General features: G+C 43.0%; 1 protein-coding gene across 1 annotated transcript in view; it reads left to right on the top strand.

The window, feature by feature from the left end:
• The window catches only part of fhip1aa (FHF complex subunit HOOK interacting protein 1Aa), a 48,022-nt gene extending 23,036 nt beyond the window's left edge, over window positions 1-24,986 (top strand). Inside the window, exons 3-14 of the mRNA XM_045208516.1 lie at window positions 5,142-5,380; window positions 9,609-9,914; window positions 10,091-10,290; window positions 10,392-10,563; window positions 12,709-12,954; window positions 13,103-13,270; window positions 14,775-14,854; window positions 15,285-15,487; window positions 16,867-17,919; window positions 18,282-18,460; window positions 22,958-23,078; window positions 23,845-24,986. Of these exons, the coding sequence (XP_045064451.1) occupies window positions 5,261-5,380; window positions 9,609-9,914; window positions 10,091-10,290; window positions 10,392-10,563; window positions 12,709-12,954; window positions 13,103-13,270; window positions 14,775-14,854; window positions 15,285-15,487; window positions 16,867-17,919; window positions 18,282-18,460; window positions 22,958-23,078; window positions 23,845-24,047 (3,051 nt within the window). The 5' untranslated portion in view covers window positions 5,142-5,260 and the 3' untranslated portion in view covers window positions 24,048-24,986. The remainder of the gene's footprint in view (window positions 1-5,141; window positions 5,381-9,608; window positions 9,915-10,090; window positions 10,291-10,391; window positions 10,564-12,708; window positions 12,955-13,102; window positions 13,271-14,774; window positions 14,855-15,284; window positions 15,488-16,866; window positions 17,920-18,281; window positions 18,461-22,957; window positions 23,079-23,844) is intronic.
• The last annotated feature ends 972 nt before the right edge of the window (window positions 24,987-25,958 follow it).

Raw genomic sequence — 25,958 nt, 5'->3', positions numbered from 1 at the left:
TCCTGCTGCGTCGTCCACACCGTGTGCCCCCCCCAAAATTTTTCTTGGGGTTGCCTCTCGGGTCTCCGTCGTCGGCACTGTTGGCGCCGTTTCTCCTCTCCTACCTGGGCATCCTCCTTTATCGCCTTCCGGTAACGGACGGCCTCCTCCTCCGTAATTCTCCCCCAACCGAGGAGGACATCTACTAATGTAACCTCCTGTTGAATTCCTGGCGTTTGCTCCTGAACACGCTGCTTGGTCCTCGTTTGGTGGGATCTTCTGTCACGTTCGCTTACAGACGGGTCAGACCAAGGCGCAGCGTGATATGCGTACATGTTTATTGAATATCAAACACAACGACAAAATAACAAACAAAGTCCAAGGCAGCACAACACAACATACCTTAACACGGAACAAGATCCCACAACCCCTTAGTGCCAATAGGCTACCTAAGTATGGTCCCCAATCAGAGACAACGAGCGACAGCTGCCTCTGATTGGGAACCACACCGGCCAACATAGATCTAGACGATCTAGATCTAAACCTAGAAAACACAACATGGACAAACACAGCAAGGAAAATACACACCCTGACTCAACATACAAGCGTCCTCTGAGTCAGGGCGTGACAATTGAGCTGGTACTGTAAGGCTGGAATAGTTCTGCAATGTCTTGACGGACAAGGTATTTTTTGTACTTTTAATCATTATTTTGGTTCCCGACTGACGAGCAATGTGAGAAATGCACAACATACCTCACTCTCTAGAAATGTGAGGGACACATATTTGCTTAGGCACTTGTAGACAGAGCTAGAACCAACAGAATCAACAGAACTTTAGGCTACAGACACAGTCAACATATTTTACATACCTAAACAGTTCCAGTTCCAGAACATTCATGGAAAGAATAGTGTTTTATTAGTTCTCGTGGGCCCACTAGCTTGTAATTCACACTCTATTGTCATGCATCATAATCTCTTCTGGTGTCACAAGATGAGTGAGTGGGTGATGGAAGTGGTGTCACTGGGACCTGTTGGAATTCACTGTGCATTGTAGCACGCTAGCGAGGCGTTACCTCTGTACCTCTGTGATCCTCTGTAGCTCAGTTGCTAGAGCATGGAGCTTTCAACGCCAGCATAGTGGGTTTGATTCCTGGGACCACCCATACTTAAAAATGTATGCAAAGATGACTGTAAGTCGGTTTGAATAAAAGCGTCTGCTAAATGGCATATATTAATACGAAGCGGACTGGTTACAGCTTTTCCCTGGGTAAGCATTTTGGCAGGCACTTGTCGAGCTGAGGAATAGAGGGCATGGGTTGTGCCACCGGCTGAGTCTCTCTCTCTCTCTCTCTCTCTCTCTCTCTCTCTCTCTCTCTCTCTCTCTCTCTCTCTCTCTCTCTCTCTCTCTCTGTCTGTGCCCTGAGAGAGAGAGAGAGAGAGAGAGAGAGAGAGAGGAGAGAGAGAGAGAGAGAGACTCAGCTGGTGGCACAACCCATGCCCTCTATTCCTCAGCTCGACAAGTGCCTGCCAAAATGCTTACCCAGGGAAAAGTTGTGACCAGTCCGCTTCGTATTAATATATGCCATTTAGCAGACGCTTTTATCCAAACCGACTTCCATCACCCACTAACTCGTCTTGTGACACCAGAAGAGATTATGATGCATGACAATAGAGTGTGAATTACAAGCTAGTGGGCCCACGAGAACTAATAAAACACTATTCTTTCCATGAATGTTCTGGAACTGGAACTGTTTAGGTATGTAAAATATGTTGACTGTGTCTGTATTATCATTAACAGCAGACTAGTTAATTTCCTCAGTGAAAACAATATACTGAGCAAATGTCAAATTCCCTCAGATTACAGAGATCCACAAAGAATTCTAAAACAAACCCAATTTTGATAAACTCCCTTATCTACTGGGTGAAAAACCACAGTGTGCCATCACAGCAGCAATATTTGTGACCTGTTGCCACAAGAAAAGGGCAACCAGTGAAGAACAAACACCATTGTAAATGCAACCCATATTTATGTTTATTTATTTTCCCATTTGTACTTTAACTATTTGCACATTGTTACAGCACTGTATATATACATAATGTGACATTTGAAATGTCTTTATTCTTTTGGAACTTCTGAGTGTAATGTTTAATGTTAATATGTATTGTTTATTTCACTTTTGTTTACTATCTACTTCACTTGCTTTGGCAATGTTAACATACGTTTCCCATGCCAATAAAGCCCCTTAAATTGACATTGAATTGAATTGAGAGAGAGAGAGAGAGAGAGAGATAGAGAGAGAGAGAGAGAGAGAGAGAGAGAGAGAGAGGGAGAGAGAGACGGAGAGAGAGGGAGAGAGAGAGAGAGAGAGAGAGAGAGAGAGAGAGAGAGAGAGAGAGAGAGAGAGAGAGAGAGAGAGAGAGAGAGAGAGAGAGAGAGAGAGAGAGAGAGAGAGAGAGAGAGAGAGAGAGGGAGAGAGAGAGAGAGAGAGAGAGAGAGGGAGAGAGAGAGAGGGAGAGAGAGAGAGGGAGAGAGAGAGAGAGAGAGATGAGAGGGAGAGAGAGAGATAGAGGGAGAGAGAGAGAGAGGGAGAGAGAGAGAGAGAGAGAGAGAGAGGGAGAGAAGAAAGGAGAGACTGCAGGCTGCTGCAGGCTGCTGCAGTGTTTGTGTGGTTTATTTGGCTGGTGGTCAACTGTACAGTATGTCCCAATCAATCACCCTGAATCTGTCCTATGGCTACAGTAGTCTTAATCTGTTGTCTGCTACAGTAGTCTTAATCTATTGTATGCTACAGTAGTCTTAATCTGTTATCTGCTACAATAGTCTTAATATGTTGTATGTTACAGTAGTCTTAATCTGTCCTATGCTACAGTAGTCTTAATCTGTCCTATACTACAGTAGTCTTAATCTGTCCTATGCTACAGTAGTCTTAATCTGTCCTATGTTACAGTAGTCTTAATCTGTCCTATGCTACAGTAGTCTTAATCTGTCCTATGTTACAGTAGTCTTAATCTGTCCTATGCTACAGTAGTCTTAATCTGTCCTATGCTACAGTAGTCTTAATCTGTCCTATGTTACAGTAGTCTTAATCTGTCCTATGTTACAGTAGTCTTAATCTGTCCTATGTTACAGTAGTCTTAATCTGTCCTATGTTACAGTAGTCTTAATCTGTCCTATGTTACAGTAGTCTTAATCTGTCCTATGTTACAGTAGTCTTAATCTGTCCTATGTTACAGTAGTCTTAATCTGTCCTATGTTACAGTAGTCTTAATCTGTCCTATGTTACAGTAGTCTTAATCTGTCCTATGTTACAGTAGTCTTAATCTGTCCTATGTTACATTAGTCTTAATCTGTCCTATGTTACAGTAGTCTTAATCTGTCCTATGTTACAGTAGTCTTAATCTGTCCTATGTTACAGTAGTCTTAATCTGTCCTATGTTACAGTAGTCTTAATCTGTCCTATGTTACAGTAGTCTTAATCTGTCCTATGTTACAGTAGTCTTAATCTGTCCTATGTTACAGTAGTCTTAATCTGTCCTATGTTACAGTAGTCTTAATCTGTCCTATGCTACAGTAGTCTTAATCTGTCCTATGTTACAGTAGTCTTAATCTGTCCTATGCTACAGTAGTCTTAATCTGTCCTATGCTACAGTAGTCTTAATCTGTCCTATGCTACAGTAGTCTTAATCTGTCCTATGTTACAGTAGTCTTAATCTGTCCTATGCTACAGTAGTCTTAATCTGTCCTATGTTACAGTAGTCTTAATCTGTCCTATGCTACAGTAGTCTTAATCTGTCCTATGCTACAGTAGTCTTAATCTGTCCTATGTTACAGTAGTCTTAATCTGTCCTATGCTACAGTAGTCTTAATCTGTCATATGTTACAGTAGTCTTAATCTGTCCTATGTTACAGTAGTCTTAATCTGTCCTATGCTACAGTAGTCTTAATCTGTCCTATGTTACAGTAGTCTTAATCTGTCCTATGTTACAGTAGTCTTAATCTGTCCTATGTTACAGTAGTCTTAATCTGTCCTATGTTACAGTAGTCTTAATCTGTCCTATGCTACAGTAGTCTTAATCTGTCCTATGTTACAGTAGTCTTAATCTGTCCTATGCTACAGTAGTCTTAATCTGTCCTATGTTACAGTAGTCTTAATCTGTCCTATGCTACAGTAGTCTTAATCTGTCCTATGCTACAGTAGTCTTAATCTGTCCTATGTTACAGTAGTCTTAATCTGTCCTATGTTACAGTAGTCTTAATCTGTCCTATGCTACAGTAGTCTTAATCTGTCCTATGTTACAGTAGTCTTAATCTGTCCTATGCTACAGTAGTCTTAATCTGTCCTATGTTACAGTAGTCTTAATCTGTCCTATGTTACAGTAGTCTTAATCTGTCCTATGTTACAGTAGTCTTAATCTGTCCTATGTTACAGTAGTCTTAATCTGTCCTATGCTACAGTAGTCTTAATCTGTCCTATGTTACAGTAGTCTTAATCTGTCCTATGTTACAGTAGTCTTAATCTGTTTTATGCTACAGTAGTCTTAATCTGTCCTATGCTACAGTAGTCTTAATCTGTCCTATGTTACAGTAGTCTTAATCTGTCCTATGCTACAGTAGTCTTAATCTGTCCTATGCTACAGTAGTCTTAATCTGTCCTATGCTACAGTAGTCCTAATCTGTCCTATGCTACAGTAGTCTTAATCTGTCCTATGCTACAGTAGTCTTAATCTGTCCTATGCTACAGTAGTCTTAATCTGTCCTATGCTACAGTAGTCTTAATCTGTCCTATGCTACAGTAGTCTTAATCTGTCCTATGCTACAGTAGTCTTAATCTGTCCTATGCTACAGTAGTCTTAATCTGTCCTATGCTACAGTAGTCTTAATCTGTCCTATGCTACAGTAGTCTTAATCTGTCCTATGTTACAGTAGTCTTAATCTGTCCTATGCTACAGTAGTCTTAATCTGTCCTATGTTACAGTAGTCTTAATCTGTCCTATGCTACAGTAGTCTTAATCTGTCCTATGTTACAGTAGAAGTACGCTGTTATTCAACTACTGCTACAGTATGCCATAGTATGTATTGTTATAGGTTTGAACAATGACAAACCACAGATTCTCCATCTGCATGTACAGGATGATGACATTATGTTTTCTGTGTTCTGCAGATCCCCAGTGTTCACTCACCCCACTGTGCAAGTGGTCTCACCCGGTCTCCAGTGAGGACTCCCCCCTCTACCCCTCTCCTTCCTGCGTAATGGTTTAACCCACACGGAACCTGGTCACCATGATGATGGCCTCCATGGTTGCCAATGGAAACAGGGATGGCAGGAAGGGGCAGGCCCTGGTCCTGAAAGGGGTGGACCCAGAGACATGCATGATCGTGTTCAAGAACCACTGGGCACAGGTAAACAAAACCTGTGTCTTGTAACCCTAAATATAACTTCAGCTCCAAACCCTACCTTAACTTGTATAGCTCTCTCTCTTAGAACCCAGACCCTAACTCAAACCCTCAGAACACTAAATGCATATCATTGTAGCCCAATCACTTTTACCCAAAAGCTGTTCCTCAAACTCTTAAATCACAAACTCTTATAATTTGAACCATAACGCCAAACTCCACCGCAGAACCTATAACACAAACATTTCCTCAAACCCCTTACCTACAAATTAAAGCCTACAATCCCGCCCATGAACTTGAACCCTCTCAGCCCCAGACCTCATTGTGGTAACCGAACGGCTACAGTATGTAACTGAAATAATGACAGCTTCGGTCTACTGGCTCCTCCCTTCTCTATTCAGCCTCCATTCACCCCAGTGGGAGGGAGTTGGCAGGAGTCTCCATCCCTCTCAGCTACAGAGAATAGAACACATTAAGGCCTGGAAACACAAACATAATTTATGGGGTTGGAGCTCACGTTGCTGGACGTAGAACAGTAATAACACAGTAACACCAAGAGGACAGAAATCATCATGTTAAATATTGTTATTTAAAAAAAAAATCATTCTCACCATTTATAATATACAGTGGGGCAAAAAAGTATTTAGTCAGCCACTATTTGTGCAAGTTCTCCCACTTAAAAAGATGAGAGAGGCCTGTAATTTTCATCATAGGTACACGTCAACTATGAAAGACAAATTGAGAAAAAAAAATCCAGAAAATCACATTGTAGGATTTTTTATGAATTTATTTGCAAATTATGGTGGAAAATAAGTATTTGGTCACCTACAAACAAGCAAGATTTCTGGCTCTCACAGACCTGTAACTTCTTCTTTAAGAGGCTCCTCTGTCCTCCACTCGTTACCTGTATTAATGGCATCTGTTTGAACTTGTTATCAGTATAAAAGACACCTGTCCACAACCTCAAACAGTCACACTCCAAACTCCACTATGGCCAAGACCAAAGAGCTGACAAAGGACACCAGAAACAAAATTGTAGACCTGCACCAGGCTGGGAAGACTGAATCTGCAATAGGTAAGCAGCTTGGTTTGAAGAAATCAACTGTGGGAGCAATTATTAGGAAATGGAAGACATAGAAGACCACTGATAATCTCCCTCGATCTGGGGCTCCACGCAAGATCTCACCCCGTAGGGTCAAAATGATCACAAGAACGGTGAGCAAAAATCCCAGAACCACACGGGGGGACCTAGTGAATGACCTGCAGAGAGCTGGGACCAAAGTAACAAAGCCTACCATCAGTAACACACTACGCCGCCAGGGACTCAAATCCTGCAGTGCAGGACGTGTCCGCCTGCTTAAGCCAGTAAATGTCCAGGCCTGTCTGAAGTTTGCTAGAGTGCATTTGGATGATCCAGAAGAGGATTGGGAGAATGTCATATGGTCAGATGAAACCAAAATAGAACTTTTTGGTAAAAACTCAACTCGTCGTGTTTGGAGGACAAAGAATGCTGAGTTGCATCCAAAGAACACCATACCTACTGTGAAGCATGGGGGTGGAAACATCATGCTTTTGGGCTGTTTTTCTGCAAAGGGACCAGGACGACTGATCCGTGTAAAGGAACGAATGAATGGGGCCATGTATCGTGAGATTTTGAGTGAAAACCTCCTTCCATCAGCAAGGGCATTGAAGATGAAACGTGGCTGGGTCTTTCAGCATGACAATGATCCCAAACACACCGCCCGGGCAATGAAGGAGTGGCTTCGTAAGAAGCATTTCAAGGTCCTGGAGTGGCCTAGCCAGTCTCCTGATCTCAACCCCATAGAAAATCTTTGGAGGGAGTTGAAAGTCTGTGTTGCCCAGCGACAGCCCCAAAACATCACTGCTCTAGAGGAGATCTGCATGGAGGAATGGGCCAAAATACCAGCAACAGTGTGTGAAAACCTTGTGAAGACTTACAGAAAACGTTTGACCTGTGTCATTGCCAACAAAGGGTATATAACAAAGTATTGAGAAACTTTTGTTATTGACCAAATACTTATTTTCCACCATAATTTGCAAATAAATTCATTAAAAATCCTACAATGTGATTTTCTGGATTTTTTTCCCTCATTTTGTCTGTCATAGTTGACGTGTACCTATGATGAAAATTACAGGCCTCTCTCATCTTTTTAAGTGGGAGAACTTGCACAATTGGTGGCTGACTAAATACTTTTTTTCCCCACTGTAAATGTTAGGCCTGTGAAGTGCACTGTTAAAGGTTTCAACAGAATCATATTCTGAAATGTAGGACATTCTATAGATCTTTGACCCTCTCTGCAGGCAGGTTGGCACTACAATACGGCTCCAGCTGAGTCTTAACTGCAACATTTTGGCTAATGAATAGCTTGATAGGAGTGCTATTGAGTTTGGGTCTTAGAATTCCTGGAACTGCCCAGCCTGCTAAGTAGGCACCCCCCGGGACCCTGTATTGAGGAACACTGTTGACATTTCAGAAAAATAGGTAGATTTTCATTGACAGTCAGTGGCTTCAGCCTTATCTCTCCCTCTCCAGACCCCTCTGAAATCACAGTCCTTTTGTTAGGATGTCTGAGCGAGCTGGTTGTTATCCAGTCAGTGTTGTGGGTTGCCCAGGACAGGATAATATGTTCTGGGCAACAGTTTGTTTCATCTCGCTATGGTTCTATACAGATACCAGTACACAAAGATAACTATATTGATTTATCTCTATGTACCAGTACATGTTATCCATTATCCTGACGGCTCCATGCCTCCATCACCTCCATGTATTATTAGTCAGTCCAGTCAGTGTCCACCCACCTGGTTAGAAAAGGCTACTTGATCATCTATAATCCTACTGTGTTTGCCAGCTATGTCCTCAAAGCTATTTGTTACAGCAGAAATACCCGACAGGACAGTAGACAGACATGAGTGAAGTGGTAATTTTAATATGACACCATCACTCCTCCCCTCACCCTCCTTCTTTCCACCCACTCTTCACTCATCCTGTGCGGTTATCGTGCTATCATGCCTGGATCAATCAGTCACCTAGGGGCTCTGTCTCAATCAGCCAGGCTGACTCTCCCTCTGCTCTCAGTGGACTCCCCATCGCCATGGTAGCAGGGCCTGGTGGGGACAGTGGGCTCATTGTTGGGATGCTATGGATGGTTCCTCCCATGTCTGGGTTGTGTTCATTAAAGGAATGTTTTGAAACTTAGTGAAACAGGGAGGTACTACCTGAACCTGTCCAATGAGAATACAGATTTTAGTTTTTCCGAGGCAACAAAACACATACAGTCCTGTATTCATTAGTAAGGCCTATGTAGGTAGGCCTAACTAGAGAGGGACTGACTAACTGCACAGTAAGGCACAAACATATAGAGGACAAAGCAGCCTTATACACTTTCATATCAAGCTGATTTACCATCAATATATTTATATTATGTGAATGTTTCTGTCAGTGTTCATTTTGTTTATGGTTCACTGTCAATATAAATGCCATGTCACTTGATTTGTGGTTGTCCATTTACATTTCAGTACAAAGTTCCGGAGGCAACAGTGGAATTGGAACACCACAAACCCAATTTATACACAATTTTAACTGCCTGGGCTTGAGATATTATATTGGCATGACTCAGGCAAATGTAATCTTCATAAAATCACAAATGATACATCAACTTTCCCTGATTTATTTCCCATAGGACTTGAGTTGTATTCTCTATCAGATTTTCCTATTTTAAGAGAGACTGTTGTGTTCATCTAGATCAATAAAGGCAGCAGCAGGCTGTCAGATGATTATTATTAACTGTCACTTATGAGTCCTCCCATAGGATATTATCTACATAACAAACCAATATGTTTCAGTCAATCTAATTTAGCCTGAACATCATTGTAAGCACATTGGCAGAGTTTGAGAGAGTTTGTCTTATACTCTGGTGTATACGCTATGAAATAACTTGATAATTTGATTTCAACTGTTATGATGACAGTAGGAATGGCATACTGTAATAGCTTTGTGACTATCTCTATTGTTTGTCAATTTATTTAACCTTGCTCTATCAAGGTTATCAGATAAACTTCAAGTTGACTAAAGACAATATTCAGTTCACTGCGAGAAGTATCTTATCTTATTTGATGTTCTTCCTTGTGAAATTACCACAGATATCCTATTTATACAGGTACTATATTCATTTTCTATGGACATAACCCTGTACCTTCCCTGTTGTCCCTTCAGGTGGTAAAGATCCTGGAGAAGCATGATCCTCTCCGCAGCAACACCAGCAGCGCTGCCCTTGGTGTCATCGGCCTCACCAGCGGCGGCCCCATGCGTTTCGGCGGGCCCATCCCGGGGGACGAGGCCAGCGCGGTGCAGAACTACGTGGAACACATGCTGTTCCTGCTCATGGAGGAGGACGCCGGCCAGGCGGGAGCCATGGGACCCATCCTGGAGTTTGTGGTGATGGAGAACGTCATGGAGAGGCTCTTCCTGTGGAGCCTGAGGCGGCAGTTTACTGATGATATGAAGCTGGAGCAGCTCAAGGTAGGTGTAGGTTAGAGACGGTGGTCGGTAACTGGAGGGTTGGCGGTTTGAATCCCTGGTCTGACAGGGAAATCTGGCAGGGTGTGAGGAGGGTGTCTCGGGGGGTTGGGATAAAGGAAAAAGACACATCTCAGTGACAACCGACAATAAAGTGATCCTCTTCTTCTTCTTCTAAGATGTATGAGATGATTGTGGGCCAGGCGCGGCAGCCCTTACTGCACCACAAACCTGTGTTACGGCCCTTAATGATGCTCCTGTCGTCGTGCTCGGGGACAGCTGCCCCGGCGGTGGAGGCTGAGCTGGTGTCATTACTCAACCAGCTGTGCTGCGTCCTGGCCAGGGACCAGTCTGTCCTGGAGCTCTTCTTCCATACCAGGTGAGTTTCCTGACTTACTATGTAAAGCGCTTTGAGATACTGGAAAAGCTCGATATAAATCCCATCAATTATTATGACGATGACGCTGATTATTATTACAGTGAGGACCAGGGGGCGGCCAACTTCCTGATCTTCTCCCTGCTGATCCCCTTCATCCACCGGGAGGGCCTGGTGGGCCAGCAGGCCCGGGACGCCCTGCTCCTCATCATGTCGCTGTCTGCAGAGAACCAGCGCGTGGCCCAGCACATCGCAGAGAACACCTACTTTTGTCCGGTGAGGAGATGTGGCTGTCTGTCTTTATGATGCTGTTGTCTTTGGACTCTTTCACTTTCTGTCTGGGATTTGTGACTCTCTCTATATGGCTCTGTGTTACTGTTTCTTAGGTCTCACTGTCGTCTTAGGTCTCACCTTCTTCTTATGTCTCACTGTCTTCTTAGGTCTCACTGACTTCTTAGGTCTCACTGTCTTCTTAGGTCTCACTGTCCCTTGGCCCTTCTCTTGCTCTCTTTGTTTAGACTTTATCTCTCTCTCTCTCTCTCCTCTCTCTCCTTCTCTCTCTCCTCTCTCTCCTTTTCTCTCTCTCCTCTCCTCTCTCGCTCCTCTCCTCTCTCTCTCTCTCTCTCCTCTCTCTCTCCTCTCCTCTCTCTCTCTTCTCCTTCTCTCTCTCTCTCTCTCTCTCTCTCTCTCTCTCTCTCTCTCTCTCTCTCTCTCTCTCTCTCTCTCTCTCTCTCTCTCTCTCTCTCTCTCTCTCTCTTTCTTTCTTTCCCTATATACCCACTGTATACATTTCAAATGGATGATTGTTCTGCCCTTGACTCAATGTCCTATTAACTCAATGAAACCCATTGTACCAACTACCAGACAGGTTAATATCCCTGACCTCTCTTTGTCCCCTGATAGGCGTATGATATTCATAGCCAAAATATGCTTAGCCTACTGTATGCATAATAAAGTAGGTCGAGGGAGAGTGGTTTTAACATATGTTTTATGTTAATGAGTGGTATTCAAATGCTTATGATAATGTAACAAGCAACATACTCATGTTATTAAAAGGCAAAACTCAGCCCAGCTGTAGAAATAATTTATATACATCTCAGACTGTAAATTTAAACTGTAAACTATTTTAAAATATTAGTTTGATTAAACAAAATGGATGAACACTTAAGTCCCATGACGATTATAAATGATGTTCATCGATTTGCACTAGACTGATGTAGTAACTTTGACCTGTGTTGTTGATGAGAATACTTATCAAACCACGCCACCATCTTGATGCATTAGCTCACCAGGGAAATCACCTGCTTTTGTATGGTAACTGTAACATCTCACAGCCATATGTCAATGCCCATTGTTATTGATGAAGCTGGGCAACAGGTCAATCAAATAGAGGTAAATCAACTAGAGTTCATTTTAGTAATGCTGCCTTTCTCCCCTCGCGTTCAGCTTTGAGGATTTGAGGGATGAAGCTTCTTGAGGTCAAATATTCATTAAGGTTCCAAAGAAGCCCACCTATCATATGCATAGATTCACACACCAGCCTTTTGAATGTGAGACCATGGAGAGAAGGGACCTGGTAGATTTATAACATACAGTACAGCTCAAAGCATGGAAGGGGAAAACATCATTTATATCTGCACCATAAAAACCACTGAGAGTGAAGCCAGAGTGAAAACATAAATGCATAAACGTCCCTCATATGTCATTTATGCTACACATTTCCCCACTCATAATTAATGTATGTTGCTCAAGCCTCATATTTAATGTGTAAATCATTAGCTATAACTCTCTAAAGTGTAATCCTCAAGCACCCGTCTGCCCATCTGAATGTTTTTACAGCATCCACCACAGAACACTTGTCATGTTGCGACTAGTATCTTCACTATCAAACCCTTCTGTTAAGCCGTTGTGCACTGACTATCTAGCTTGGCAGTGCTTAAACAGTGTCAACAGGATTTTTTTCAATCTCACCTGTACCGTGGAAAGACATTGTACTGTACAGGCTGCATGGATGATTACCAGTTATGTAACAGTATTTGACGCAATTGCACAGCGGGAGTAGGCTACAATACCTCTTTGTCACAGGATTACCTGCATATCTTCCTACTGTCTGTATAAGCCAATGGAGAGACAGGTATATACCTGTACCAGGAAGTCAGAACAGAGGCCTATTCAGGGCCCTGGTTTAGAGGCGTCGCTGTATCCTGCCAAGGCATTTCAGCCCTTTGTGCAAAGTCATGGATAGTTATCTTTCACATGCACAAACGGAAACTCATGCAAAGATTAAAGGAAACAAACAATAATATCAGATCCTAGTTATTCCCAAAAACTTGGTCGCATACTCGTGATACCAGACCACAGTGTACAGTTTATATGGTGTAAGTAAGCAATAGCCTACTTTAAGGGCTCCCCCTCCTCTAGGTGCTGGCCACGGGGCTGAGCGGTCTGTACTCGTCTCTGCCCACCAAGCTGGAGGTGCCCGGTGAGGAGTGGCACTGCCTCAGCAGAGATGACTGGCTACAGATGCCCACCCTGGTCCAGTTCCTCAACTCACTGGAGTTCTGCAATGCAGTCATTCAGGTGTCTCACCCCAGCATCAGGGACCAGCTGGTGAGCTACATCTACAATGGCTTTCTGGTGCCTGTGTTGGCACCGGCCCTCCACAAGGTCAGTATAAACACAGCATGGATCTCATAGTATTACATTCACCATTCCAGATCAATGTCAGATCAGTCACTACTTCCAGGAAGATTGGAAGGAAGGATGCAACGTATCTGTATCCATCCCACTGATGGTTGTGTGTGTTTCTCTCTAGCTGACCCTGGAGGAGGTGATGACCACCACGGCCTATCTGGACCTGTTTGTGCGGTCGGTGTCGGAGCCGGTCCTGCTGCAGACCTTCCTCTCCTTCATCCTCCTCCACCGCCACGAGAACGTCCACATCCTGGACACGCTGGTCAGCCGCATCAACACACCCTTCCAGGTAACTTCCACATCCTGGACACGCTGGTCAGCCACATCAACACACCCTTCCAGGTAACTTCCACATCCTGGACACGCTGGTCAGCCACATCAATACACCCTTCCAGGTAACTTCCACATCCTGGACACGCTGGTCAGTCGCATCAACACACCCTACCAGGTAACTTCCACATCCTGGACACGCTGGTCAGCCGCATCAACACACCCTTCCAGGTAACTTCCACATCCTGGACACGCTGGTCAGCCGCATCAACACACCCTTCCAGGTAATGTGTGTGGTTGTGTCAACAACCCTTTTCAGATCCGGGAGCCTTCGTGCTAGCACACATAAATACACACAACCACACACATACAGTTACAAAACGTATTGAGTACTGTGCATATATCAACCTAGAGTCTCCTAGTAACACAGGAGTAGTCGCCAGGTTAAATCTAAATCCAGGCCGCCTCAACCTGACGTAAATTAGGAGCTTTAGAAAGTTGTCTGTGAATCTTTCTGCTATGCTGTGTGAGTCATGTTTTTAAAAAATGGAGACTTGTTTTGTAGATAAATAGTTTGCCCTGAAGCCCCGTTTCCTAATAATTGAAAGTAATATTTAAAATGTAAATATCAAAGAGAGCAGATTGTTGCCATGGAAGTGCGCAATAACTATATAATTAGTCGATGGACTGATAATACAAGGCCAGTAAATATTAGGAAATGTAATGTCTAGTTCAAACAGTTTTGGGGGAAATTGCTGGAAAGGCTTTATTCATTACCATCAAACAGGGGCTTGTCAATTGAAACGTTCAAGTGTTCTCTTCACAGGTCTACTCAACTGTGAAAAACGCTCCTGTGCTGCTTTGTACTCTACAGGGTAGAAAACAACACTTCTCTGATACTTGCAGGCCATTTAACATTGATGGTTTGGAAAATGATTTGATGTTTTTAACACCACCACAACAACACAGAGCTGGCTCAAAGAACAGTCTTTTATCTAAAAAAATAAATCTGTTTAAAAGGCCTTGACAGGAAACAGGCCCCAACCCTCATTATTAGAAGCAGGAAGTACTATAGCACTGAACCCAAAACATCCTGTTGGTGAATCGCCCCATTCTAAACCCTCAAATGGACAGACATTTCCCTAAACTTATCATTATTCAGCTGTCAGCAACTCAGACACCTAGGCCTACACCTGTTTCCACACGATTGAACCTAATTAAGACATACACCATGTATAAAACATAACTCAATAGGGGCCTAGGGGCACTATTACCTGGTTACATGCCAACTCTGTGAAACTTAAAATACAAGTATCATCAAAAGCTATGACTACAGGCTGTCCATAGTCACTCTGCAACATATGAACAGGTATGATGCCAGGTGCCACAGGCAGCCATTTTGAATTCAGCCTTGGTTATCCCTTACTTGTTAATCCAGCCCTGTGATGCATTCCAGTATTCCAGTCCTCTGAGGCCTTTGTTTCATCATCTTGTGATGTGTTTATCCTCTTGGTGTTTTCCAGCTGGGTACTGTGTCTCTGGCGCTGTTCCAGACTCTCATTGGACTATACTGTGAGGATGTGATGCTGCAGCTCATCTTGAGGTGAGTGGGTGGGGCCTGTTTTCCATGTTCTATGCATGTTAATGATGATGTTATATAAAAGATTTGGGGTGTATGATGTCTTTCTCTGTATACATAGTTGACGCGTGCATACACGCACACACACACACACACACACACACACACACACACACACACACACACACACACACACACACACACACACACACACACACATTCAGTTTCTCCTCTCAGCTAAGCCTCGTTGTCTTACTGTAAATCACGGTACAGCTAATTGGTTTATAATGTGATGAGCCCTTACTCCACTTTTACTCCTTAACACCCAAATACAGACCCATCTGCCTTCTTGGTACAACCACAACCCCCCGTCCTCCTCCTCTCCCAACCCCAGTCTCAGTTCCCCCTGCTGGGGCTCCCTAACAGGATCTACCCCCCTCCTCTGGTTCTCCAGGTACCTGATCCCCTGTAATCACATGATGCTGAGCCAGAGACGCGTGGTGAAGGAGAGAGACTGCTACTCTGTGTCGGCCGCTAAGATCCTGGCGCTCACACCCTCCTGCTGCTCCCCCGAACACAGCCCCCCACCCCTCAGACAGCTGGACTCCATCCTCTGGTCAAAGGGCACAGACAACAGTCCTAACACTGGCACCATGGGTAAGATAGGTTCACTGGAGATTTATAGCTGGTTCTGTACTTTATATATGCCTATCACTAGGGCAAGACAGTGTAACATGCTACATGCAGAAGTAAAGTGGAATTAACCCCCTATTTAACCAGTTGCTTAGTATTTGACTTGATATTTTGAATGCCTCAATGGTTCTCAGAGAATAAACTGTTACTTCTGAAGGATTTAAACAGTGCATTTCGATTTTAACAATGGGTTTCATTATGATTATAGGTCGAGAGATAGACAATCTAGTTTCCTTTGTTTCAAGTGGCCTGAATATTTGTGTTTGGGATTTTAGGCCATGTGCTGCAGCTTAGTCTGAGTAGACGAAACGAATTAAGATCACATTTGATCCTAATCTGATTCACCCTTCCCTCTCTTCTGTGTTCACAATCGCAGCTTCAATGAGCTCTACGCTGATCCAAAGTCTTCCACACACAAAAAGTTCCTTCACTGAGTTGCGACTAGTCATAAGATTGTTGGTGGCGAGTGCTTTGACCTCATTTGTGGTGGTGGTATTTACCAAAAACCAACAAAACACAAACCACACAGCCAAAGTTTTTGAACTGTCTAGATGTCCATGATACAGCCCATCACCTTGTCAAGGGAACATGATATAGTACAACTGGGTTCGGCAACAGGCGCCCCGCGGGACAAAATCGGGACGCATTATTTTTTTGGGGGCTCCCCAAATTATAGTCATAATGCATTATTCCTATCCATTTACTACATATCAAGAGTCATTCAAACATCTATCAGTTATGATCTTTACATTAAATATTGTCAGATTAATAACATAAGAGGCCTTATTAAAAAGTGTTTTATCAACTCATGAAATCTCCTGCTGCTGAAGTAAATTTAATCAGTTTAGCCTCCTGTGGTTAATTGTCAACATCATTAGTTCTGCTGAGCGTGAATGCAGCGCATTGTGCCAGCCAGGATTAGTAAAATTATTAATCACACTGACTTGTTCTGTTCCCTATCTGTCTGTCTATCTCTCTGTCTATCTGCCTGTCTCTCTGTATGTGTCATGACTTTACTTATTGTACCCTGCAAGTAACTGGATGTGCGCACACTACTTTAACATATTTATCATACTGACTTATGCTGTCTGTCTGTCTGTCTGTCTGTCTGTCTGTCTGCCTGTCTGCCTGTCTCGTCTGTCTGTCGCTCTGTCTGTCTGTCTGTCTGTGTCTCTCTGTCTCTCTGTCTGCCTGTCTCGTCTGTCTGTCGCTCTGTCTGTCTGTCTGTCTGTCTGTCTGTCTGTCTGTCTGTCTGTGTCTCTCTGTCTGTCTGTCTGTATGTCTGTCTCTCACTGTTAGATACATTATTGACTTGTAGTGCTCCCTATCTGTCTGTATTTCAGAGACGGAGGAGACCGAGGATGGCTCGGGCTACTCCTGCGTCATCGGCTCTGAGATCTACCTGGACGTCAGCTACCTGCACTACCTCTACAATGCCCGCCTGGGCATCAGCAGCTGTACCCGGGCCTGCCAGGTGTGGTCGGCCCCCTACGATGGAGAGGACCCCCCTCCAGAGGAGTACCAGCCCAGTGCCCTGGAGGAGGCAGGGGCCAGGGGGCGCCAAGCCCAGACGGTCAACCCCAAGAAGTCACATCCACATCCACGGCCTCATCCCCCCTGCCCGCCCCAGACCACAGACCCAGCCCCTACTAATCAACTAGAGCTGGAGTGGGACGATAGTTATGATGCCGGTCCGGTGGTGTCCCCCGAGGCTGCTGCTGCTGAGAGTAGTAGACCTCCACAGCCGCCTGCAGCCGAGCCACCCAAACACATCCAGGAGATGAGGAGGACTGCCATCATGCTGGTTAAGGGTTCCTACATAGAGGAGTCCGACTTCCAGGATGATGTCATGGTCTACGACCTTGTGGCAAAGAAGGACGCCCGCGATACTGTGGATCGGCGCAGACCCAGCAGGGAGACACAACCGGAATCTGAAATGGACTCAGAATTTAACCTTGAGGAGGACGATTTCAAAGAATCCAGTCTGCAGGAGAAGGATGAGGTCCCCCTCAGCAATGGCCTGAGTCTTCCACTCCATCCCACCAACATGGAGGTCACAAAGGGGTCAAAGGAGGTCAAAGGTCATGTTGCGGACCATAACTCCAACCTCCAGAGCCCCTCGGCTACTGAGGTGGGGGACGACCTCATGGGTCAGTATGAGGAGCTGATTCGTACGCTGGGCAGTGGCGAGGTCGGGGCTGAGACCGGGGGGAGCAGCCTTGTGAAAACGGCGGACAAAGAGTTCCGGAATCCTGTTGTCACCCCCATGGAGGAGGACGAGGTGGACTTCAGCTCCTTCTCTATGGATACGCCAGAGCTGGAGAAACAGCACTCGTCCCTGTTTGGGACCAAGCTCTGCAGTGGGAGCACTAGGAGTCATTCGGTGCCTTTTACAGGTAAGATAAAAACAACACTTTCTGAGAAATAAAAGCCTTAACTATTGTACATCAAGGTTTTGTACAATATCTTCACCAGGTTTGAAGGTCATCTCTCTAACACGTGTGAATAATTTGCTGAAGAATCACAACGTGGTGGCTCTTAGCCTTGGTTCTCTCTCTCTTCCTGTGTAGATTGAAGTTTTATCTGTCTTACTTGAAGGCTTATTCTTGATCTTTAACCAGGTTTGACAGTCTGAGTAAAGAATCTTTCTCTCTTCCTGTGTAGATTGAAGTTTTATCTGTCTTACTTTAAGGCTTATTCTTGATCTTTAACCAGGTTTGACAGTCTGAGTAAAGACTCTCTTTCTCTCTCCCTGTAGGGCCATTTGTCAGTGTGCTGTTGTCCCGTCTGGAGAACATGCTGGATAACTCTCTCCATGTCAACCTCCTGCTGACTGGTATACTGGCCCAGCTGGCTGCCTACCCCCAGCCTCTGCTGCAATCCTTCCTCCTCAACACCAACATGGTGTTCCAGCCCAGCGTACGCTCACTCTATCAGGTACAGAGAGTGTGTGTGTGTGTGTGACTGTGACTGTCACCAGCCAAGTGTCCGATCCCGCTCCTAGATTCCAATAATTCTGTCACTTTCAGTCTGTCTGAAACACAGTCCTACTGTTAAGATACTCACCATAGACACTGCAATGCACTCCTACTCAAAAGAGTGACACAACTCTCTCAGTAAACATTTCACTCAGTTCCATTTAGTAAGCATTAGAGGTGTAAAAACGTCCAAAAAAACACTGTTTGCTTTTCTCCATCAGCGCTCTGAGCTGTTTAAACCTCTGGAGACTAGACAGACAACCTGTTAGAAGTTAGAGAGGAGGGATCCGTTACGAATAGTATTAGTTAGAGAGGAGGTTATGAATACTATGGTTACGTCCCAAATGGCACCTTATCCCCTATATAATGCACTACTTTTAACCAGAGTCTTATGGACCCTGGTCAAAAGTGGTGCACTATATTAGGGGATAGGGTGCCATTTGAGACGCTAGGGGATAGGGTGCCATTTGAGACGCAGGCTATCTGCGAGCGTACACTTAATGTGTCAATGAAAACAGAGTTCATAATGGCTGTGAAACAAGTCTCTAGTGAGACGTTAACACCGTGTTTCTCTCTGCTGCTGGCTGATTCATGCATAATTGAATAGAGGATGTGTAAACAAGTAAATCAAAATGGAATGGGGCCGTTTGAAACCTCGCATTAAAGGGAATGTTTGGATGGGGATGAAAGGGGAAGGCGAGTTGTTGATGTACAAACACTGGGTACTTCATTTTCATTAGGGTCCAGATTAAAAGAGCTGGATTGTTTGTCATGGAGATGAATGCGGTTTGGTTCTCTCATCATCAGTGTGTCCTGTCTTGTTTAATGTCCTTGTTTTGTCTGGTTTATGGCTCTGGTTTTGTTTTCAATCATGTGAGATGCTTTTATGCAAAAGCTACCCGTTTTACACCTGATAGTGTGTATACATTGGGGAGAACAAGTATTTGATACACTGCCGATTTTGCAGGTTTTCCTACTTACAAAGCATGTAGAGGTCTGTAATTTGTATCATAGGTACACTTCAACTGTGAGAGACGGAATCTAAAACAAAAATCCAGAAAATCACATTGTATGATTTTTAAGTAATGAATTAGCATTTTATTGCATGACATAAGTATTTGATACATCAGAAAAGCAGAACTTAATATTTGGTACAGAAACCTTTGTTTGCAATTACAGAGATCATACGTTTCCTGTAGGTCTTGACCAGGTTTGCACACACTGCAGCAGGGATTTTGGCCCACTCCTCCATACAGACCTTCTCCAGATCCTTCAGGTTTCGGGGCTGTCGCTGGGCAATACGGACTTTCAGCTCCCTCCAAAGATTTTCTATTGGGTTCAGGTTTGGAGACTGGCTAGGCCACTCCAGGACCTTGAGATGCTTCTTACGGAGCCACTCCTTAGTTGCCCTGGCTGTGTGTTTCGGGTCGTTGTCATGCTGGAAGACCCAGCCACGACCCATCTTCAATGCTCTTACTGAGGGAAGGAGGTTGTTGGCCAAGATCTCGCGATACATGGCCCCATCCATCCTCCCCCTCAATACGGTGCAGTCGTCCTGTCCCCTTTGCAGAAAAGCATCCCCAAAGAATGATGTTTCCACCTCCATGCTTCACGGTTGGGATGGTGTTCTTGGGGTTGTACTCATCCTTCTTCTTCCTCCAAACACGGCGAGTGGAGTTTAGACCAAAAAGCTCTATTTTTGTCTCATCAGACCACATGACCTTCTCCCATTCCTCCTCTGGATCATCCAGATGGTCATTGGCAAACTTCAGACGGGCCTGGACATGGGCTGGCTTGAGCAGGGGGACCTTGCGTGCACTGCAGGATTTTAATCCATGACGGCGTAGTGTGTTACTAATGGTTTTCTTTGAGACTGTGGTCCCAGCTCTCTTCAGGTCATTGACCAGGTCCTGCCGTATAGTTCTGGGCTGATCCCTCACCTTCCTCATGATCATTGATGCCCCACGAGGTGAGATCTTGCATGGAGCCCCAGACCGAGGGTGATTGACCGTCAACTTGAACTTCTTCCATTTTCTAATAATTGCGCCAACAGTTGTTTCCTTCTCACCAAGCTGCTTGCCTATTGCCCTGTAGCCCATCCCAGCCTTGTGCAGGTCTACAATTTTATCCCTGATGTCCTTACACAGCTCTCTGGTCTTGGCCATTGTGGAGAGGTTGGAGTCTGTTTGATTGAGTGTGTGGACAGGTGTCTTGTATACAGGTAACAAGTTCAAACAGGTGCAGTTAATACAGGTAATGAGTGGAGAACAGGAGGGCTTCTTAAAGAAAAACTAACAGGTCTGTGAGAGCCGGAATTCTTACTGGTTGGTAGGTGATCAAATACTTATGTCATGCAATAAAATGCAAATTAATTACTTAAAAATCATACAATGTGATTTTCTGGATTTTTGTTTTAGATTCCGTCTCTCACAGTTGAAGTGTACCTATGATAAAAATTACAGACCTCTACATGCTTTGTAAGTAGGAAAACCTGCAAAATCGGCAGTGTATCAAATACTTGTTCTCCCCACTGTATCAATACTCTTGGCATCGAATACGTAAAGCGTATTGGCTTAATTCAGTCAAAACAAATGTAAACTTTCTTTGATAAGTCATCTTGCGCTGTGGAAATGCAATGATTGGATTCATTTTTCTCAATAGACCAATAAAATGTTTCCTGTGTGCAAAAAAAACAACGTAATTAAGCATGGTTACCTCATTGATCCACCATCTTGTTTCAATCTAAGCTCGCGAGATCAGGATAGTCGAACGAGACTAACTCATTGTAGCTTTAATAAAATATTTATCCTGTACTCTCCGTGCTCTGGCAGTAAAGTCTTCACACCCCTTTACTTTTTCCACATTTTGATGCGTTACAGCCTGAATTTAAAATGGATTAAATTGAGATTTTGTGTCACTGATCTACACAAAATACCCCATAATATCAAAGTGGAATTTTATTAGTAGAACATTTTCAAAATTAATAAAAAATTAAAAGCTGTATTGAGTCAATAAGTATTCAACCCCTTTGTTATGGCAAGCCTAAATAAGTTCAGGAGTATAAATGTGCTTAACAAATCACATAATAAGTTGCATGGACTCATTCTGTGTTCAATAATAGTGGTTAACATGATTTTTCAATGACTACCCCAAACATACAATTATCTGTAAGGTCCCTCAATCGAGTAATGAATTTCAAGCACAGATTCAAAGACCAGGGAGGTTTTTCAATGCCTCGCAAAGAAGGGCATTGATTGGTAGATCAAAAAAGCAGATGTTGAATATCCCATTGAGCATGGTGACGTTATTAATTAGGCTTTGGATGGTGTATCAATATACCCAGTCACTACAAAACTACAGGTGTCCTTCCTAACTCAGTTGCCGAAGAGGAAGGAAACTGCTCAGTGATTTCACAATGAGGCTAATGGTGATTTTAAAACAGTTACAGAGTTTAATGGTTGTGATATGAGAAGGCTGAGGATAGATCAACAACATTGTAGTTACTCCACAATACTAACCTAAATGACAGAGTAAAAAGAAAGAACCTTGTACAGAATAAAAAATATTCCAAAACATGCATTCTGTTTGCAACAAGACACTTAAGTTATACTGCAAAAAATGTGGCAAAGAAAGGAACATTTTGTCCTGAATACAAAGCGTTATGTTTGGGGCAAATTCGACTGAGTACCACTCTTCATATTTTCAAGCATGGTGGTGGCTGCATCATGTTATGGGTATGCTTGTCATCTGCAAGGACTAGGGAGTTTTTTAGGATAAAAATAAACGGAATACAGCTAAGCATAGGCAAAATCCTAGAGGAAAACCTGGTTCAGTCTTCTTTCCAACAGACACTGGGAGACTAATTCACCTTTTAGCAGGACAATTAAAAAAAACACAAGGCAAAATCTACACTGGAGTTGCTTACCAAGACGACATTGAATGTTCCTGAGTGGCCGAGTTACAGTTTTAACTTTAAATCGGTTTGAAAATCTATGGCAAGACTTGAAAATGACTTTCTAGCAATGATCAACAACTAACTTGACAGAGCTTGAATATTTTTTTAAATAATGGGCAAATATTGTACAATTCAGATGTGCAAAGCTCTTAGAGACTTACCCAGAAAGACTTCCAACTGTATTTGCTGCCAAAGGTGTTTCTAACATGTATTGTCTCAGTGGGTGAATACTTATCTAATCAAGATGTATTAGTGTTTTATTTTTCATATTTTTGTTTATAAATGTTAAAATTTTTCTTCCACTTTGACATTAGAGTATTTTCTGTAGATCGTTGACCAAAAATTACAATGAAATCAATTTTAATCCCACTTTGTAACACAACAAAATTTGGAAAAAGTGTGAATACTTTCTGAAGACACTGTATTTCCCTTAAAAATGCCTACTGTTCAATTACTGTCTGATGTTCTACTGATGTTACTATGTATGTGTTTCCATATCAGGTACTAGCCTCCCTTAAGAACCAGATAGAGCAGCAGGCCTCGACCAAGAAGGACTTCCCAGAGCTGATCACCTCCGCCCAGCACTGCCTCCTGGCCAGGGAGAGTTCACTCAAGGGTCAAGGTGAGACTTGATTGACTACAGTACCCATAATGCTCTGTACTACATATACAGTTTCATGTTAGTAAAGATGTTCTGAAGCTAACGTGATGGCTTCCCTGCAAGGATACATAAAGTGTTTATAACAACTGTATAACTGTGGACTGTTACTTACTGGTAGTATAAATGTTTTGTTTGAAGAGACGTTGTTCAATGTTGAACTTATTGTGAGTTATCCTATGATCATCATTAGAATGTAATTTAGGTCTGTTTTGTAGCTTATAGACATAGATAGCCAGGTCATTGAGATGAGAATAGAAATAGGCAAAGCTTCCAGAGGATTTGAGGCAATATCCTAGATCAGAAGACCAGTAATTAGCCATGTAATAACGCTGTTTTCTAATCGCTGCAATGCAATGAAGCACCACTGAAAGATTAAAACTGTATCTGTGCTTAATTTGTGATGTGTTTGGTTCCTCGAGGACTTAGAGAATATATTCAGCTTGGTCTTGTTGTGGGCATGAAGCACTGCAGCAATGGAGAAACAACTCAGGTCCTCCTGATGTTCTTCATCTCATACTTGTCTAGTCTACTGCATTCCCAATGGTTTCTCCCCTCCATTTTATCTGAGAACTTTCTCTCTGAGCAAGGAATGTATTGGTATGAGATTGCATGAGGTTTAAAAAGGAAAATGAGACTGATATAAAAGGGAGAATTTCTTCTTTCAAGTGGGCTAACATGAGCTTGCTACAACGTCCAACTGCAGTTAAATGTTACTTATCCTCTACAGATACAAACAGTGGAGACAGCAGTGAATGTTCCCCCCTGGAGGCAGGAAGGATGATGAAGAGCTCTCCTCCTCCCCAGCCCAAGACCATTTCCCTGGCCAGGACCGAGGTCTTCGCTACCGTCCTCTTCACAGAGTTCCTCAAAGAACTGGCGGCTATTGCACAGGAGCACTCCATACTATCGCACGTCCCTATGGAGGAGTAACGATATAATAACATTGTAATAATGTTATAATAACGTTATTATAATGTTTTAATAATGTTATGGTAATATTGTCTCACAGGGAAGGAGTGAGTGTCTGTCCCTGACTTGTTGTGTCCACTCGGGTCATTTTAAACGTTTTTTAAAATACTCTATGAAAATTGTTCATATTTTCCAGCACTACTTGATGAAGAAGACGATACCTCTTGGATTGATTCAATCGTCTTTAATCTCGCTCCCTGAGGTAGTTTTTAAATAGGGTTATATATATATTTGAGGCTAATATATTTTTCCAAACCAATATGTAAAAACGGTGGGCTCTGATGTACAGTAACACATAACTTACAGGAATATCTCACCCATTTTATGCATTTGCCGCTGATAGACTCATATGTATATGGCTCCGCCCTCAGAGAGTTGTATGCATAGGCCTATGTCACATCCAAGGAGCAGGTCATGTGATTTATAATAACTGACCTACTTTAAGCCTTTGGTGGAAGCCCTGCACCAACCAATACGAATGCTGAAATGGAAGTTTGGGGCTAATCAACCAAAGACTGAATAGAATGGAACAGGCTGAACGGAACAATGGGAAATCAATGATACACAAAGGATACATAATCTGTCCCTTTAGGCTTTTAGACATACAATATTGCATTCATAAACATCAGTGTACTGCTCTGGTTGCAACAGCCTCTCCAGTGACCAGCTCTAGTTGTCTTGTAGTGATGGCCACCATACAATGGGGACTTACTTATACGTGGCCTTACGGTGGTGCCGTGTCGACACCCTGGGATTGCATGCTGTACTGGATACAATCAGGAGCCTATTTTTCAGGATGTCTCCCTGCGGCGTATTCATCACTAAACAAATCACATTTTATTTGTCACGTGCTCCGTAAACGACAGGTGTAGACTAACAGTGAAATGCTTACTTACGGGCCCTTCCCATCAACACAGAGAGAAAGAAAATAGTGTAATAATAGAAATGTAATAATAAATACACAATGAGTAACTCTAACTTGGCTATAAACGCTAGGTACCAGTACCGAGTACACTAGCAGCAGCACAATATACTCTACGGGTTAGCGTGTTTGTGTCAAAGTGGGATGCTAGTGGGAATCACATTCATCTCATACTTACTTTAAGAGTTGTTGTACACCATGGCATTCACTAATGTTATGTATCTGGTGGTCATTGTTGTTCAAAGGAGAGGCCTAGTAATTTAGACTTCTATCAAGGTCACTGTACAAAACAAGTTTCCTTGACGCTAAATCAAAGACCTGCTTTGTTCAATAGACATATTTTAATTATGTTATTATGTTTTCAATGCACATTAGATATTCAAGTTAGAAGTAGTTTTTTCAATTTAGGGGTGTACTTAAGGACACTGGGGTCTTCTGACGTCAATTCCCAATACTGCAGTTAACTCCATTTCCCATGGTGCACCAGGTCCTGTCCACTGAATGCACATTATTTATAATGAAATCACTCTAAAAGGAGCTTTCCATATCAGGGTGATGCACTCAATGTTTGTGTCCAAAACGGCACGTTATTTCCTATGTAGTGCACTACTTTTGACTACTGAAATGGTCAAATGTAGTGCACTAAATGGGGTACTGGGGCCATTTGGGAAGCCCTCAATGTCTTAGCCTTATTTTAGTACTGTATGTATATTCTTGTAAAAACATTTTCAAAGAAACAGCACACTATGCAAATCATTATTGATATTTGAGGTATAAGAGTACTTTATTGTGTTTTGTTTTCTAATGGGGATGGGTATTTAATACATAATGTCACAATAATGTAACTGTTTTGTAGAGAGAGGTTCTATTGCCATATTTTTTCACAGAAGTTGTAACTTCAGTTGTTCTGTTTTCTCATTGCTGTGCTTTGTATTAGGGAATGCATGTTT

The sequence above is a fragment of the Coregonus clupeaformis genome, chromosome 3 (genome assembly GCF_020615455.1).
Source record: "Coregonus clupeaformis isolate EN_2021a chromosome 3, ASM2061545v1, whole genome shotgun sequence".
NCBI classification, from domain to species: domain Eukaryota; kingdom Metazoa; phylum Chordata; class Actinopteri; order Salmoniformes; family Salmonidae; genus Coregonus; species Coregonus clupeaformis.
The sequence above is the reverse complement of the archived record's forward strand: the minus strand, read 5'-3'. Positions and strand labels throughout refer to the sequence as shown.